Source organism: Brugia malayi, assembly GCF_000002995.4.
Source record: "Brugia malayi strain FR3 genome assembly, contig: Bm_v4_Chr1_scaffold_001, whole genome shotgun sequence".
Lineage (NCBI taxonomy): Eukaryota > Metazoa > Nematoda > Chromadorea > Rhabditida > Onchocercidae > Brugia > Brugia malayi.
This window is the reverse complement of record NW_025062475.1, coordinates 4,127,205-4,142,455: the sequence shown is the minus strand read 5'-3', so window position 1 is coordinate 4,142,455 and position 15,251 is coordinate 4,127,205. Positions and strand designations below refer to the sequence as shown.

At 29.1% G+C, this 15,251-nt stretch overlaps 4 protein-coding genes across 5 annotated transcripts; 3 read left to right on the top strand and 1 right to left on the bottom strand.

Annotated features, from left to right (window-relative positions):
- Nucleotides 1-915: 915 nt before the first annotated feature.
- Bm7180 (U2 auxiliary factor 65 kDa subunit, putative) lies at nt 916-4,874 on the top strand (the record flags this gene model as incomplete). Of its 2 annotated transcripts, XM_001893390.2 has the most annotated exons (10): nt 916-1,074; nt 1,195-1,376; nt 1,646-1,797; nt 1,910-2,055; nt 2,289-2,508; nt 2,770-2,843; nt 3,630-3,752; nt 4,029-4,245; nt 4,379-4,482; nt 4,743-4,874. In XM_001893390.2, 10 exons carry the CDS (start codon nt 916-918, stop codon nt 4,872-4,874), a joined length of 1,509 nt encoding a protein of 502 aa, XP_001893425.1. The 2 variants fall into 2 exon arrangements, with proteins under 2 accessions (XP_001893425.1, XP_042932431.1); XM_043076497.1 differs by lacking the exons at nt 4,029-4,245; nt 4,379-4,482; nt 4,743-4,874 and adding an exon at nt 3,097-3,257 and having other exon boundaries at nt 3,630-3,633.
- Nucleotides 4,875-5,365: 491 nt separating this feature from the next.
- Nucleotides 5,366-6,612, bottom strand: Bm8976 (Ubiquitin-conjugating enzyme family protein; the record flags this gene model as incomplete). Its single annotated transcript, XM_001893391.2, has 5 exons — nt 5,366-5,520; nt 5,934-5,991; nt 6,077-6,205; nt 6,390-6,485; nt 6,571-6,612. 5 exons carry the CDS (start codon nt 6,610-6,612, stop codon nt 5,366-5,368), a joined length of 480 nt encoding a protein of 159 aa, XP_001893426.1.
- Nucleotides 6,613-6,843: 231 nt separating this feature from the next.
- Bm14733 (Uncharacterized protein) lies at nt 6,844-8,747 on the top strand (the record flags this gene model as incomplete). The annotated part of the gene is made up of 4 exons (XM_001893392.2): nt 6,844-6,873; nt 7,638-7,736; nt 8,264-8,275; nt 8,640-8,747. 4 exons carry the CDS (start codon nt 6,844-6,846, stop codon nt 8,745-8,747), a joined length of 249 nt encoding a protein of 82 aa, XP_001893427.2.
- A 2,962-nt stretch (nt 8,748-11,709) lies between these two features.
- On the top strand, nt 11,710-14,686 carry Bm6608 (putative portein, conserved; the record flags this gene model as incomplete). The annotated part of the gene is made up of 7 exons (XM_043076496.1): nt 11,710-11,952; nt 12,184-12,339; nt 12,620-12,928; nt 13,053-13,211; nt 13,412-13,533; nt 13,677-13,964; nt 14,434-14,686. 7 exons carry the CDS (start codon nt 11,710-11,712, stop codon nt 14,684-14,686), a joined length of 1,530 nt encoding a protein of 509 aa, XP_042932430.1.
- Nucleotides 14,687-15,251: the final 565 nt, after the last annotated feature.

The window sequence follows — 15,251 nt, the reverse complement described above, 5'->3', positions numbered from 1 at the left end:
AATCTTCACATTCATGTTTTCTAATTCTTGCAAAAACATGAATGCTCTCATGATTAGATCACTGTGCAAAAATGATCCGATCATATCATTTAAAAATATCAATCAAAAAAGTGCTAAAAAAGTGCTATAAAAGCTCTCAAAGAATTATGACGGGGTTAAGATCATCTCTTCATTAATATAATAAGTAAGAAAACAGTAGGATAGCAGATGATGTACTAATTAGTTATGCAACTATTTCTGACCGGCATTCCAGAATTGGCACGGTCACTACTGGCTCATTTCAAGGTTAGCAGGAAATTTTGTGCTGTAAGAAATGCCATGTCTCCCAGCGTGAGCGCTTGCAGTCGATAGTGCAATCATTTTTGGGTGGTGCACTATCGATTGAATCGGGGAACGGGAGAGTCTGTGGAGGGTTGTGGCAGGGATTGTCCACTGGTTTGGGTAGGGTTGGAGGGTGGGTAACTTTTGCATGGTTTGGCTTGATAATGGTAGAGGCGTAGAGGACTAAGTGCAGAAGATGGCGTGAATTTAGCATAAGGATTGAGTGTTGGGGAGACAGAATAGCTGAGTTATACAGGAAGGCTACGATTTAATTTAATCTTTATTCATATGATTTTTTTCATCGGTATAGGCGAGTACTGTTTGAAAGTTACAGTAACACACTTTTGTCCTAAAAAGCATGGTGTATTAGCTTTTGCATATTCTATCCCACTGTACGAAGACTTCTCTTATATTTTATTGTATGGAAGACAAAGTTTTATGATGAGTTTATTTTGTAAAAAGATCACCAAACGATATGTATAAAAATTTTGTTGCTGATCTATTTTAATGTATAATCGTGGCTCGAAGATGCTTGCATAATGAATAGATCACAATAGCGTGATTTTTTCCTTCCTGCTTAAGAAATTGAAAAAAATGACCGAAGTCGACCAGCATCCACAACAGCCTGAGCAGCTTCAAGAAATGGAAACAAATCTCGAAGATGTTGCTAAGGCATATTTGGAAGTACGGCAACGGAAGGAGGGACCACTGGCTCCACCACTGGATGCCAAAATTGCTGCTATGCTACCAAAGGTAACATTTGTCATTTTTTATTCTTATAAAGAATTAAGTGAGAGAATATTTCAGTGAGACTTTGTTGTTATTTTTTAAAAAGTTAGTTGCTCTTTATTGTATTTATTACACTTGTTTTAGGATATGGCTTTAAATAGTGATGAAAAAGATAAGGAAAAAGAGAAAGAAAAAGATAAAGAGGTGGAGAAAAAGGATCGTCGTAGTAGTGATCGAAGCCGTGACAAAAGTAAAAGTAGAGATCGTGAAAGGCGGCGCCGAACCAAAAGCCGAAGCAAAGATCGTGATCGACGGAAGTCCCGATCGTAGGGTTTTAAATCTGTTTTTGAAACTAACATCCAAATATAAAGCCTAGTGAATGATTGTATAAGTATGAATAAAAAACTTTCTTGAAGAAAGGTTTGCGGTAGCAACTGAGGATTGAATAATTCAAGAAGGTGAGTAGATCAGAGTATATAGAAGATCGAATTAAAGGATTTTACGTTTTGTTTACCAAAAATCATGGAAAGTTAAAGGTTGACATTATTGTCCAAAAATGGAATTTAATTTACTGTAATATAATTCTTCTCCACAGACGCGAACGTCGGCATCATCATCGTGATCGAAGCCGAAGTCGCAGTCGCAAGGAGCGTACACCTGAAAAACCGAAAAAGAAATATAAGTTCTGGGACGTGCCACCAGTCGGTTACGAACATTTGACACCAAAGGAATACAAAGAACTACAGGGTCTGATCTTCTGTTATATGTTAATCATGTGGTTTCCTGATCTGCTACATACACATTTGATCTACACGTTAAATGATAAGCGGAATTTTTTTTTATTGTCTTCATATTTTAGCTGCGGGTCAGATACCACGAAATAATGTTCAGTCGGCAGTACCTGTTGTTGGACCTTCGGTGACTTGCCAGTCACGACGTCTTTATGTTGGTAATATACCGTTTGGCTGCAGTGAAGATGCGATGTTAGACTTTTTCAATCAACAGGTAATTTTGAAATTAGTTTTAAAATGCCTGCTTTAAAATTCTGACCACATTTTATTTACTATTTTCTTGATACCATTATCTTTTGATGATGACTTAGAACTATATAATCTGAGCTTCATGAAATCTTCATCTCATTTGAACATTCTGTAGTATACCCATCAAAGTATTAAAAATCTTCTACAAAATAAAGCAAAATTTCTTATATAATACAGTCTTCGTGGAATGCTTTTTAGATGCATCTCTGTGGTCTAGCGCAAGCACCAGGAAATCCTGTCTTAGCATGCCAGATGAATCTTGATAAGAATTTTGCTTTCATTGAATTCCGGTCGATCGATGAAACAACAGCTGGCATGGCATTCGATGGGATCAATTTTATGGGACAACAACTCAAAATACGAAGACCACGGGATTATCAACCAATGAGTACCAGCTATGATTTGGGTAATATGATGGGTTCGTTTTTGGTTATTTCAATGTTTGCTTGAAGTCAACTGATCGAAGCTCCAGCTTTCTCTGGAAGATTCAGTTATAATAGAAGATTTCTGTTTAATTAATCAAAATTGAGTTGATTATTGTGGGGTTTTTTTCCGGGATTTGTAAGCCTAAAACTTGTAAACTCTTAAGCCGTACAAATGACTCTCCTTGTAGGAGAGATATATGGAACTTAAGGACGTAAAATTCTGACTGTTGAATCAAATTTTAAATAATTTTCAGTGTCCAATATCGTACCAGATAGTCCGCATAAAATATTTATTGGAGGTCTTCCAAGTTATCTCAATGCTGAACAGGTTTGTTGAAGAATTGTCATGTTGTTCCTTTGATGGTAAGATATGGGATGAGAGCTGATTTTATAATCAAAGTTCGACCTGCTATGTTTCTTATCTTGAGTCGGCGTATTTCCTGAGAAGGCAAACACTTTCCCAGAAACTTTTCCATGCTTTCATCTCATCGGTGGCAGCAACTTGGCGCATTCATCATATGACAAATTTTAAAAATTTTTACGAGCTTTAGTGCTTGACTAATTCGGCCACATTTTTTCAGTGGCAGTCAGTCACGAGATGCGCTCTGTTTGCACTGTTATTCGTGATCCAACTGAGTCGGATAATGGAGAAATTGTTACAACACATCATACAAGCCATTACCCCCGCATTTCCCATTTTTAGGTTTTCAGGGTCGAGGTCGAGAAAACATGCATATAACGGGTTGGCATACGCTGAAACCTCCTATAAAATCTTTTTATAATCAGTCTCTTAGGCTGTTACTGGGGCTTCTCTTTTGATATCAAATCCAAATTACTAAAAAATTGGGGCTGTTCTTCAAGCATCTGCTTGTTTTTCAGAATTTCAGATTTTTAGAGTAATGGTGAAATTGATGATTAGCAACTGGTCGAGTAAGCTGTTTTAACTATTTCATGCTTGAGCGCAAAAATTCCAAAATTGTGCCCCAATGCGGTAACAGACTTGCATCAGACATTTTATGGGTTAGGAAAAAGTCACGCTACCGACAGTTTAGGTACACATGGTAGGATTCTTTGACAGATTTAGAGCAACAAAGTTTCAAGTAAATTTTTTCAGGTGAAAGAACTCCTCTCTTCCTTCGGGCAGTTGAAAGCGTTTAATTTAGTGACTGAACAATCTACTGGTGTTTCGAAGGGATACGCCTTCGCAGAGTATTTGGATCCTTCTTTAACAGATCAGGTCGGGTTTTTTTTTTACCAGTTTGAATTCTACAATGCAGTTTCTTGCTGTAATGCAGATATATGCTATTTTAATTTTCCGTATTTCCTGTACAAAAATTAGCATTTCTTTCCAAATTTTTTTTTTTGAGATTTTTATTTTTTTAACACAACTTTAGCATTCTTTAGGAGTGAAATAACAGTAAAAGACTTCAGCTGTGTTGTGAAAATGGGCGAAAGAAATTTCCCTGAAAGGCAAATTTGAAAAAAGTAAACTAAGACATTAGGATGTTTTCAGGCCATTGCTGGTTTAAATGGTATGCAGCTTGGAGATAAAAATCTTGTTGTGCAGCTTTCTTGTGCTAATGCCAGAAATAATGTAGCACAAAATACGTTCCCACAAATCCAGGTAGCAGGCATAGATTTGTCGCATGGTGCCGGGCCACCAACTGAGGTCCTTTGTTTAATGAATATGGTTACCGAAGATGAATTAAAGGATGATGAAGAGTATGAAGGTATATTTGATTTCTCCTTATTTAAAGTAGTTGACATCTAATTCTTATGCAACTATATGTTGGTATTTGACTTTTATTTCATTTCGATATTTCTGTGTTAATAAGTAGAAAATGTCAGGCAGTTGCTTTCCAGATATCCTAGAAGATATTCGAGAGGAATGTGCTAAGTATGGTATCGTGAAATCGCTAGAAATACCGCGTTCAGTTCCAGGAGTGGATGTTACCGGTGTTGGAAAAGTAAGTTCTTTTTCTTTTTTTTTGGTTTTTTGTGGTTTATAAAATCAGTACAAATTTAAGCAAGCTACTATCGGCAGTCTACTCCCTTGTGATATTTATTCCGAATTCTTGCTTGGTTTTTTTTTGTCTCGGAAGTAATAGTAGCAGGGGATCGGGCAGCTTAAAAGTAGAACTAGTGTTAGTTATTATTGTTGGTTGTGACATTCTAATATATGTTTTCCGTTTTATTATTTTACTATTATTAATTGCTAATATTTAAGGTTTTTGTGGAGTTTAACAGCAAGCAGGAGTGCCAAAAAGCACAAGCAGCACTTACGGGACGTAAATTTGCAAATCGAACAGTGGTAACCAGTTATTATGATCCGGATATGTACCACAGAAGACAGTTTTAAATCTGATTCACTCGCATTGTTTTCTTTGTTAATTAATTCTTGAAGATCATATATTTTTTCATCTCAGATATTCATGTAAAAACATCTGTCATGCTTGTATAAAATAATTTTAAGTGTTTGGGACGGTAGTTTTGCAGAAAATGGTTTCCTTTTTGGGGGATTAAATCACATATACTGACTTTTTGATTATGGCAGTCGTTTTCTCCAAGTGAGTCTAACTCAGCGTTCTACTAGAGACCCACTGTGTGCTGATATGTTGCATTGCATAATTTCCGAAGAACGCTGCCTAGACTAAATTTTGTTTTGAAGCTATTCATGAGGATGAAAACTGATCAACATATTCCCTTGTCATCGAAGTTATATATCACAAATTTTTGTCATTTGATTTGAGCTATAGTCTTATATTGTGGACCGAATTCAATTATTCATGGTCAAATGCAGAATGAATCAATTGTTCTATGAATTTGCATAATATGAAGAAGAATTTTGATTTAATGTTGATTTTGTTTTTCGGAATAATGTTTACAAAATTCTGATGCATTTCTGTTGTACGCATCAACATCTTTGACGTAGAGTTCAGCTAAATCAGGACGAAGTACACAACCAAGCTGTGGCGAGCATAGTAACTCCGTGAGTGCAGTTAACACTGAAAAGTGTTGATTGTATTTTGCTGAAATAAGTGCTAGAAGTGAAGCTGATATCCCATGAGATCAGTTCATTAGATCAAGCTGTGGTTCGAGTTGGGTGATTCATTTTGAAGATTATTTAGCAAATAAGAGACGGGTCAATTTCATTGATTCGTAGTACTTTATTCATCCATCATTTTTAGCAACAAGGATTAGTCTCATGTCAATTACTTGCTGTATTGATTTGAGTGATCTTATTATTTTTGTTGGTTGGTCAGTACTTTAGTAAGAAATGTTCTCGTCATCCACTACAAACTTTTCAAAAAATTATCGATGTATTTTACATAATTCTATAATTTCCCGTGTGGAAACGAATGATTGTTTTCTTATCGTTAAAGTGGAAATATATTGTTGAGAAGAAATATCAACTAACACTGATCAATCTTGACGGATGGCTTCCAATTCTCATTAAGTGCCATGGCTAGCGATACCTGATAAGAGAGTTTATTTTATCATGCAATCTGGAGTTTCTAGGAAATTAAAGAGCCATTTTATTATTACTTTTTGAAAATATACCTCTCCTTTTTCATCGATATTAGGATGATAAACTTTGGTGAGGAATTTGATTTTCGGTGGTTGGAATGGATATTCTTTAGTGAATTCAATTTCTACTTTATAGCCACCGATATTGTACGGCCATCGATCCTATTAAAAAAAAAAAAATTTGTGCTAGTGAACAGTGAATAGTACTCACAGGAAAGTATATAAAGCTGTGGGATAATTTCATCTCGAATAGCTCATTTCACAAGAAATTTTCATATAAATTTGCTTATAAGTCAAAGTTTATTTAGCTAAACAAAAAAGTGGACATTTTTGAAATTTCTCTTACCGGCAACAGCGATACTAACCACTTATTCGGATTGCTTTTTCCGGCATCCTCTAATTCATACAGTTTAAATTTTATTTCTTGAATATCGGATAGTTCCTGAATTTATGAAAAAGTCAGACTTAAGATTAAGTGAACCAGCTTTAACTTCCATAAAACAATCTTTTTTCGAAAAAAAAAATACTTTTTTAAGTCTTGTAACTCCAATAGCTTCTTCCTCTGCCATATTCAACCGTTCTTTATGACTTTTTATAACACCAAATACAATTTGAAATTAAAACTGATAATTTAAAAAAATTCAACTAAGTTTAATGCAAATACTGTAAAGTACAATTTATATAAATAATAAAACGATTTTCTACATATATATAAAGTGTCAAATCATGCCATTATTTACATTAATCATCTTTGTAGGGTTGTTAACTGCTATTGAAATTTTCACTCATTCAATAGTTAAATGGAAAGTATTAAAAAATCAGTAGAAAAGGTATAAAAAACAAATTTGTTTTCTATCTAAGTACTAAAAATATTTCTCATTTTAAATTTCATTTTTAAACTTTTTAGTTTTCGTTTGAAATTTTACACAAAATCAGTGAATAATGTTTTTGAGTTATGCTATTAAAAAAAAATGATAGAATTTAAGTTTAAACATTATTTATCATACTTCATTTTAATATATATATATACAATGTTTATCTTAAAATAATAAAAATTTTTTACTTACTAAAATTTTCTCTTTATCTTTTTTTTTCTACAAGTACAGAGATCATTCTGCAAAAAAAAGAAAAAAAAAGTTATCAATAAAAAAAAAAAAAAAAAACAAAGAAATAGGTACATGCAAATGATAAAAATGCAGAAAAGAAAGGAAAATTCTGGGGCAAAAAATTTTTGAACAAAAAATACTTTAAAATAGCAAAAGAGTTTCTCATATAACATTCATTGTATTTGGTTAGTACAAGTGAACTTTGCTAACTCTGAGTTCGTTTTTATATGATAAAATAATAAATGCATATTATTAATTTAATTAACCTTTAATTATGATATATAATTTATATATACTTGAGATGTTAAATTTGCTACAAAGTGTTTTGCTTATTTTTAATAATTCTTTTTTCTTTCTTACTAAAACAGTCAATTTGATATCAAAAAGTAAAAATAAAAAAAGAAAATAAATAAATAAAGGAAAGGAAAGGAAAAAAGTTTGGACATAATTCAATAAATTTTTATTTCCAACTAATTATTAAGTTATAGAATACTCGACCAACAGGTACTCGACGTCATAGAAAACGTCGAAATAAGTTACCACCAGGTTATGATCAATGGGACGATGAAAATAAACAATATTATGAAGTTGATAAATTAATAAACAATATTATCCATTGATAAATTATCATTGAAAAAAAGAAAGTGTGAAATTGAAAGTTTTTCCTCAGCAAAATTATTTGATTAAACAATGATAGAATTAATAGATGAAAACTGCTATGAAATAGTTTAGAAATTTCTTAATTATGCAATTAAAACAACCTGTAATTGAGTATTTAATTATTTTTGCTAATTACGAAAATATTAGTGCATTAATTTAGAAGTTATTCAAGTCAATTGACTTGAATAATTATAAAGAAAATAGGTAAAAATCTAATTTTTTGCTTTTTAAAATTCTGCAAGCTAAATTATTTTTAATTAATGAAATGATTACAATAAAATGAAAAGTTTTAAATTAATGTCAAAATAATTTATTGGAGCAGCAAAAACATTGCAAATGTTTTAAATAGAATTTAGAATTTAACAATTCAAGAAGTCATTATGAATTATTATGAAAGTAATACAAATTATATATCAAAAAGATGTGAAATGCTAGTGAAATCAAATCTCTCTAGGATGTCACCAGTGTTTTGCGACAATGGAAGGCTACACGAATACAATGTCAACTGCGTCGTTTTACAATTGGATTTTGGCAATATCTTAAGGCTAAAGATTAAATACTATTATTTAAGAACTTTTTTACTCATTTTCTCTTATTTAATCAACTGAGCAATTAAATACTCATTAGCATTAGCAGCAATTAGCAACAACTAAATACTCAAAGTTGTTTAATCAATTGAGTTAGCAATTAATTATTTAAACTTATTTGATTAAGCTAGCAATTAATTATTTAAATTTTCTTGAAACAAATGCATGAGGTTATTGTAAAAGGAAAAAAGAAAGGAAGAGAACAAGAAAGAATGTTACAAATTAAGTTTCAATTATTTTTAGTATCAATTAAAAGGACATCCAATGCATGCTAATGAAATGAGAGATTATAAGAATGCTGTAGAAGTATTTGCTGGTTTAAAAGGAAGTCAATCGCTTGATTATGATTAATATTATACTTTAATTATCAGTAATTGATAAAAAGGAATCGATACTACAATATCTTTTATAAATCAACAATAATTTTTTTTTTAATTATCAGATATATTTTTTTAATTATACAATTAAATGAAAGGAATTGCAATCGTATCGAATAATTCTGAGAAAATTTCATGCAAATGAAATTACCACGAATTACACAATAAAAATGAATGGTGCATTGAGAAAATTCAAATTCTCGACTAATTTACATGGAGCTTTTTGCGTCAATTTACGTGAATGTTTTTACGTTATGTCGATTGAATCTTTGCTATTATTAAATCTATCATGTTATGTACATTTCCACATATCTAAAATAAACTTAGAACGAAATATTGGATTAATGAATAATTTTAGGTTATCACAATATCACTAAGAATGATTGAGAAGATATCTTTACTGAAAAGAAATAAAAAGAGACAGACAGATCAATCAATGATGGGTGACATTAATGTACTATGAGACAAATTATATGCAAAGATCAAAGATTAGAATGTAGCAGTATGTAATATTCAGCAAATGAATTCTTCAAGAGTGAAAAATTGAGTTCAAATGATGGAAAGACCAGAGAACATGCATGCATAAATTTGAGAGTAAACAGATGGCTCTTGTCGGAGTTGCTAAAAAGAAAAAATATGATTACTTCAATGACCATTGGTCATTCATTTCAATTAACAGCGGAATTTTACCTATAATTTTATAGTAGAAATTAAACATTGAGAGTGTACATGGAACATTAAGCTTAACACTATATTAGCTTATTTTATTGATGTCTCTTCAAATGTAGCGCGTATCATCCGGTCATTTCCATCCCTTATGATAAATGATAGATATCCTTATCTCCCGGCATGACAAACGACAGATATCCTTATCTCCCTATATGCTTATTACTGTCGCACATGTCATCCACATGAACATTAACTACATATGTTGGAAGAAAAAAAGAACAGGTAGGAAATGCCGAAAAATCTATGTGTCAGTGATCTATGGTCACTCTATGGTCAGTTTATGAGCAAAGTACAAAGTCTACGACCAATTTATATTCACCTCTCTTACCATTCAGTTTACATTTTCTTCTTTCAAATAATTCGATCATCACATATTCATTTTCTAATCACTCCTCTTTCTGATTATTTTTTCATCTCTCAATTCTAGGCTTCTTTGACAACTGTCTTACCTTCTGATATTTCCGCACTCTTAACCATTTGCGCTTATATATGTTTACTTATTTATTTTTTTGTTTATTTATGCATGTATTTATCATTTTACTTATCATTCATTCAGCACCACTCACATTTTAATTTAGTATTACAAAATTAATTATTAAGTGATAATTATGATTATCTCTCATTCTAACCTATTTTTGCATTTTGAAAAAGATTTCATCAGAGAGGAAAATGTGTAAAAATCAATCAAATGACATACAAATATGATAGTGTTCTGCGGTTTTAATAGGATATTATTTCATTAAAATGTTAGTAATGAATGAATTGATAATTAATTACTGCGAATAATTCTACGTAAAATGAAATAACAAAATTGAATGTTTTTGAGAGAATGAATTTTAGAATTTGTTAACTCTTCTTCTCGAAAATTATTTTATTTTTGCAATTTAGGGCATTTTAATCTTTTCCACAGTTTTTGTAGCGATAAATTAATTGAAAGATGTGGGAAAGATTAATATCAAAAATCTTCACTTGGATTTAATTATTTAATTTATTAAATTTGATATGACTTTCTAGATATAAATCTTATCAAATCCACATTCTTATTTTTATTTATCTTAATGAAAATTTTAATAATAAAATTTGAGAGTTTGCTTATTTCCATATGCTATGTGATAGCATAGCGCATGTGAGTAAATTAAATTGTTACGTATCAACTAATTAGTAAATCGTTATCAACTAATTAACAAATCTTTATCAACTAATTACTAATACATTATAGTTTACTGATTATACGGAAGCTAATTTGTTTGCTTAAAATTTTGTTTTATCGGTAATAGTGATAGAGAAATTTACAAAAAGATAATTTCATTAAATAATCAGTTTGTGGAATTTTGAAAATCGTATTATTATCAGTCCTAGCTAATCTGTCTAGCTAAGTAATCAATCATCGTTAACGTTTTATAGTACTTAATCATATCATAACTAAATTTACGTGAATATATGAAAACATAAATACTATGAAAGCATAAATAATTTTCGTTATTGTCTTTATTTTTTCATACTTAATTTTAATTTTATTAATCAAACTATATAACACATTGAGCACTTTCATAACTGACTCTTTTCATTTTAAAACAAAATTTTAAAACTTTGGGTTAAATGTAAATAATTTTTTGTTCATAGCTTCGAAATTTACAAATGTTTTGTTTCTAATTCATTAAGGGAATGTAATTTTTAACAAATAATATTTAGATTTTTTTCACTTTCTGAAACAATCTATCTCAATAAAATGCGAAATAAGAAATATTAATAAGGTTTACTGCTAATCTCTCTTAACGCATTTATTTCTGAATAATAGTAATTGACGATATGATTGATATCAAATTACAGAATAGTCATCAGCAGTGAGAAATATAACGTGATAACTATGTGATAAAGTGATAACTGCGTGATAACGTGACAGTTATATTAAAAAAAAAACAGGTTATTTTTAAAAGTCTTAGTATTATCGTTGCATTACATAGTTTTGTGCAAAATCAACCACCTGTATTTTCATACTTATAATAATAATAATAGATAATATTAGTAATAATAATAATAATGGCAAATTAATTAAATTACTTCTTTAATTATTTTTGTTTATCTTGCAGTGATTGCATCATTTGTGATATACATTGGATGATGCATCGCACAAGAAAACAACACTTATTGTGAGCGAAGATCAACAATTCTTCGTTTTATAATATTTCGTTGCATTTTCCATAACAATGTATAATAACATTTGGAATTCTCGAGTACGACTTGCATGCATTTCATGCTTATTAATACTTCTACGAATTACTTTGGATCAATTGCGCATTTATCTAAATAATTCTAAAAGTGAAAATTATCAAACAGAAAATAATAATGAAGGAAGTTACACTAATGATATGGATTATATATTGGAAACAATGCAATATATGCATGATCTTAAACTTGGTAAAGCTGAAATTCGACCAGTAATTGAAGAAGTAATTTCTTTTTTTCTTTTTGAAATTTAAATATTCTATTTCTGGCATTCTCCCAGACAGAAAAAGATAGAGAAATGCTACATTGATTATTTTGAGTAAAGATTCTTATGTGAAACTCTTTTCAAGCTATTTGTTATTTCTAATTGTTTAATTAAATAACAAAAATTGATTCTTTTTATCTATTATATTATATATGCAATTTTTTACTTTGTTTTTTGTTTTTATTTTTAGACTAGAAAAGTAAGAGAGTATTGGTGGAGATGCAATTTAAAAATGCCTAAAGTTGTGATAGCAAATGATTGGTTTCAAAACGATGATCTCTATGTATATTCAGCAACCTATGATAGACGACGTAATTCACTTTATCCAAATAATCATGTTGTACAGGTAATAATACATAACTTACGTTATCTAAATAATCATATTGCATGGATAAGTAATACATAATTTATGTTATTCGAGCAATTTTGTCGTACAAAATGAATAATTTCATTTATCTAAAAAAATTTATACAATTATAATAAACAATAAGAAAAGATAAGCAAGAAATTTTCATTTTTTTTTTTTTTTTTTCATTAAATTTATAAAAATATTCTAATCATAGCTTTTTCTCCTAAAATTATTGTAATAAATATGCTGTGTTCAACATTTTTTTCTTTTTTTTAAGGTATTAACTATGTCATTTCGATCAATTCCATTAACAGATAAAATATTTTGTAATCTATATGATATGGTTCGTAAACAATCTATTATTACTGAGGGGACAGTTCGTGAAATTTGGCAGCGAGCCTGGGATCCACGTGATTTCTTTTACATTCCAAATTTGATTAGTTGTCCGATACCGAAATATTTCGAATATAGCACAAATTTGACAATTTCATTGACTAAAAATGCATGTAAAAGTCAGGAGATTTCGGCACAAATACGAATGTTACCATTAAGAAATGAAAAGAATGGAATTGCAGTATGTGTAAAGGTAATACTATTTCGAATAATCATTCTCACTTATTCAAACTATTGAAAAAAATAAATAAATCAACAATTTTTCATCCATTTTATCATTTAAAACTAAATAATACTTAAATTTTACCAATTTATAGGGCTTAGACTATCTTGATGATAAGCCAGAACGTTTAGTTGAATGGATTGAAATGCAATTTATTACTGGTGCTGATATGATTACAATATATACTTATTATGTACCACATAAAATGCAGCAAGTTTTAAATTACTATAGTAAACAAGGATCTGTTACTGTGGTATTATTTTATATTTTATTGAAATATTTGTAAAGATAAAAAAATTTGCTTGAATAATGATAAGATTTTAATGAGTTAACTGTAAAATTTTCATCTAGAATATATTTGAATTGTTGAATAATTTTAGCTTAAAATTTATTTCTCAAATTTTCTATAAAAATGTGATTACTTTAAAAAGAAAAAAAAAAAGTGTCATTTAGATACCAATTAATCTTCCCGGTGAATCACCAAATCAAGCATACATCAGAAGTCATTTCATTTGGCGAAATAGACAGCAAAAGCGTCGACATGAGTTAATACCATATAATGATTGTTTCTACAGGTACATATGTTATATCAATCAAAATTAAATTTTAATATAAAGATTAAAAATTAATTAAATCATTTCTATCAATCCTTATTTTATGAATAATAATAATAATTATTATTATTATTTGTTTAGCTGAAATAATTATCATCTTTAAGGCATATTAACACTCATAAATTTATTCTAATACTTGATATCGATGAAGTTGTGATACCATTGAAATATGATAATTGGACTACTATGCTGGATCATATCATTACAGCATTTTATGATAAAAACTCAAAAAGAACTGAAATCACTTCAATTTCTATTCGAAATGTATTCAAATTTCCTTCTAATACAAGCTGGTTGAATCCATTAATTCCATCTTATATGTATATGCTACGAAATAGACGAAAATCAGAAATGGTAAATAAACCAGGAGAATATGGAAAAGCTTTCATCAAGTATTTTTAATTTTTTAAATTTGATAGTTGCATGTATATCCTGAAATTGTATTAATTTAATAATTTCATTTCTCATTGATTAGATCTATCGAATATTCGAAAAAAAAAGTTCGAATTTTCAAGTGTTAATTATTTAAAAAAAAAAATTGCAAACATACTAATTAAATTTAATTTGTTTTATTTTGTCTAAAATTATTTTGATTGTTAAATTCTAACTTACATTTAACATAGGTTGAACATAATTATTTTGTTCTTTTATTCATTCTTTTCAATTTATTAGCATATTATGGCCATTCAATAATAGTTAATCACTTGAATAACTCATAAAATTTTGAATACCTATAATTATCAAAGGTTAAAATTTAAATTTCATATCTTACTTACTTATTATTAACTAATAAATTAGAAGAAAAAATTTTACGATTTTTCTGGTTTTGTCATCCATACGATAGATTGGCTTTTTTTTCAGTACAAATACCGTTGCTACTGTATTCAATCATTTTGCTTTACATCGACAGCATGCTGATGTAGCTAAGACAATACATGTGGAATCTGATATTGCCATTAAGTTACATTATAAGTCAAAATGTCCTGTGGAATCAAGAAAACAGTGTCAACATCTAGAACATGTCACCATAGATGACACAGTAATGGATCGTTATGCTGAACAATTAATTAGACATGTTACTAAAGTGCTCACTCATTTACATATTATTGAATAAATTCATCTTTATTTACTATACTTTGATCTTTGTCATACAATTTTCTCTAAAAATTTCATTTTGTCAATTATAATTTTATTACAACTTAATTAATGAAAAGTAAATGTAATTTGAATTGTTAAACTATAATTGGTTTAGTATTTTTCTTTTGCATATTTTGATGTATATTTCATATTTGTTTATTATTGTGACATAATATATTTTAAACTTCTTTTTATTTAATAAACTGATAGTTTAATCTAAGCAATTGTAAAATATTTCTATTGTTTAATAATTAATTATTGAAATATCAAACATGCTTATTTCTGATATAAATTTTCCAGTCTAATTTGATGATTGTTTTTTCTTTCAAACTTTTGCAACAATTTCATTTCATAAATTCTAACTATTAGTAATCTTATCAAAAATTATCTCACAACATATCATGAAGAGTTTGATACAATAAATTTGTGAAATGTTTCGAATTCTTAGTTTTGTTGCAGTTATAACTAAGTTGTAAAGTTTCTAAGAATCAGAAAATGGATACTAAACAAATTCATTCATACAATAATATAAAAGTTTTAAC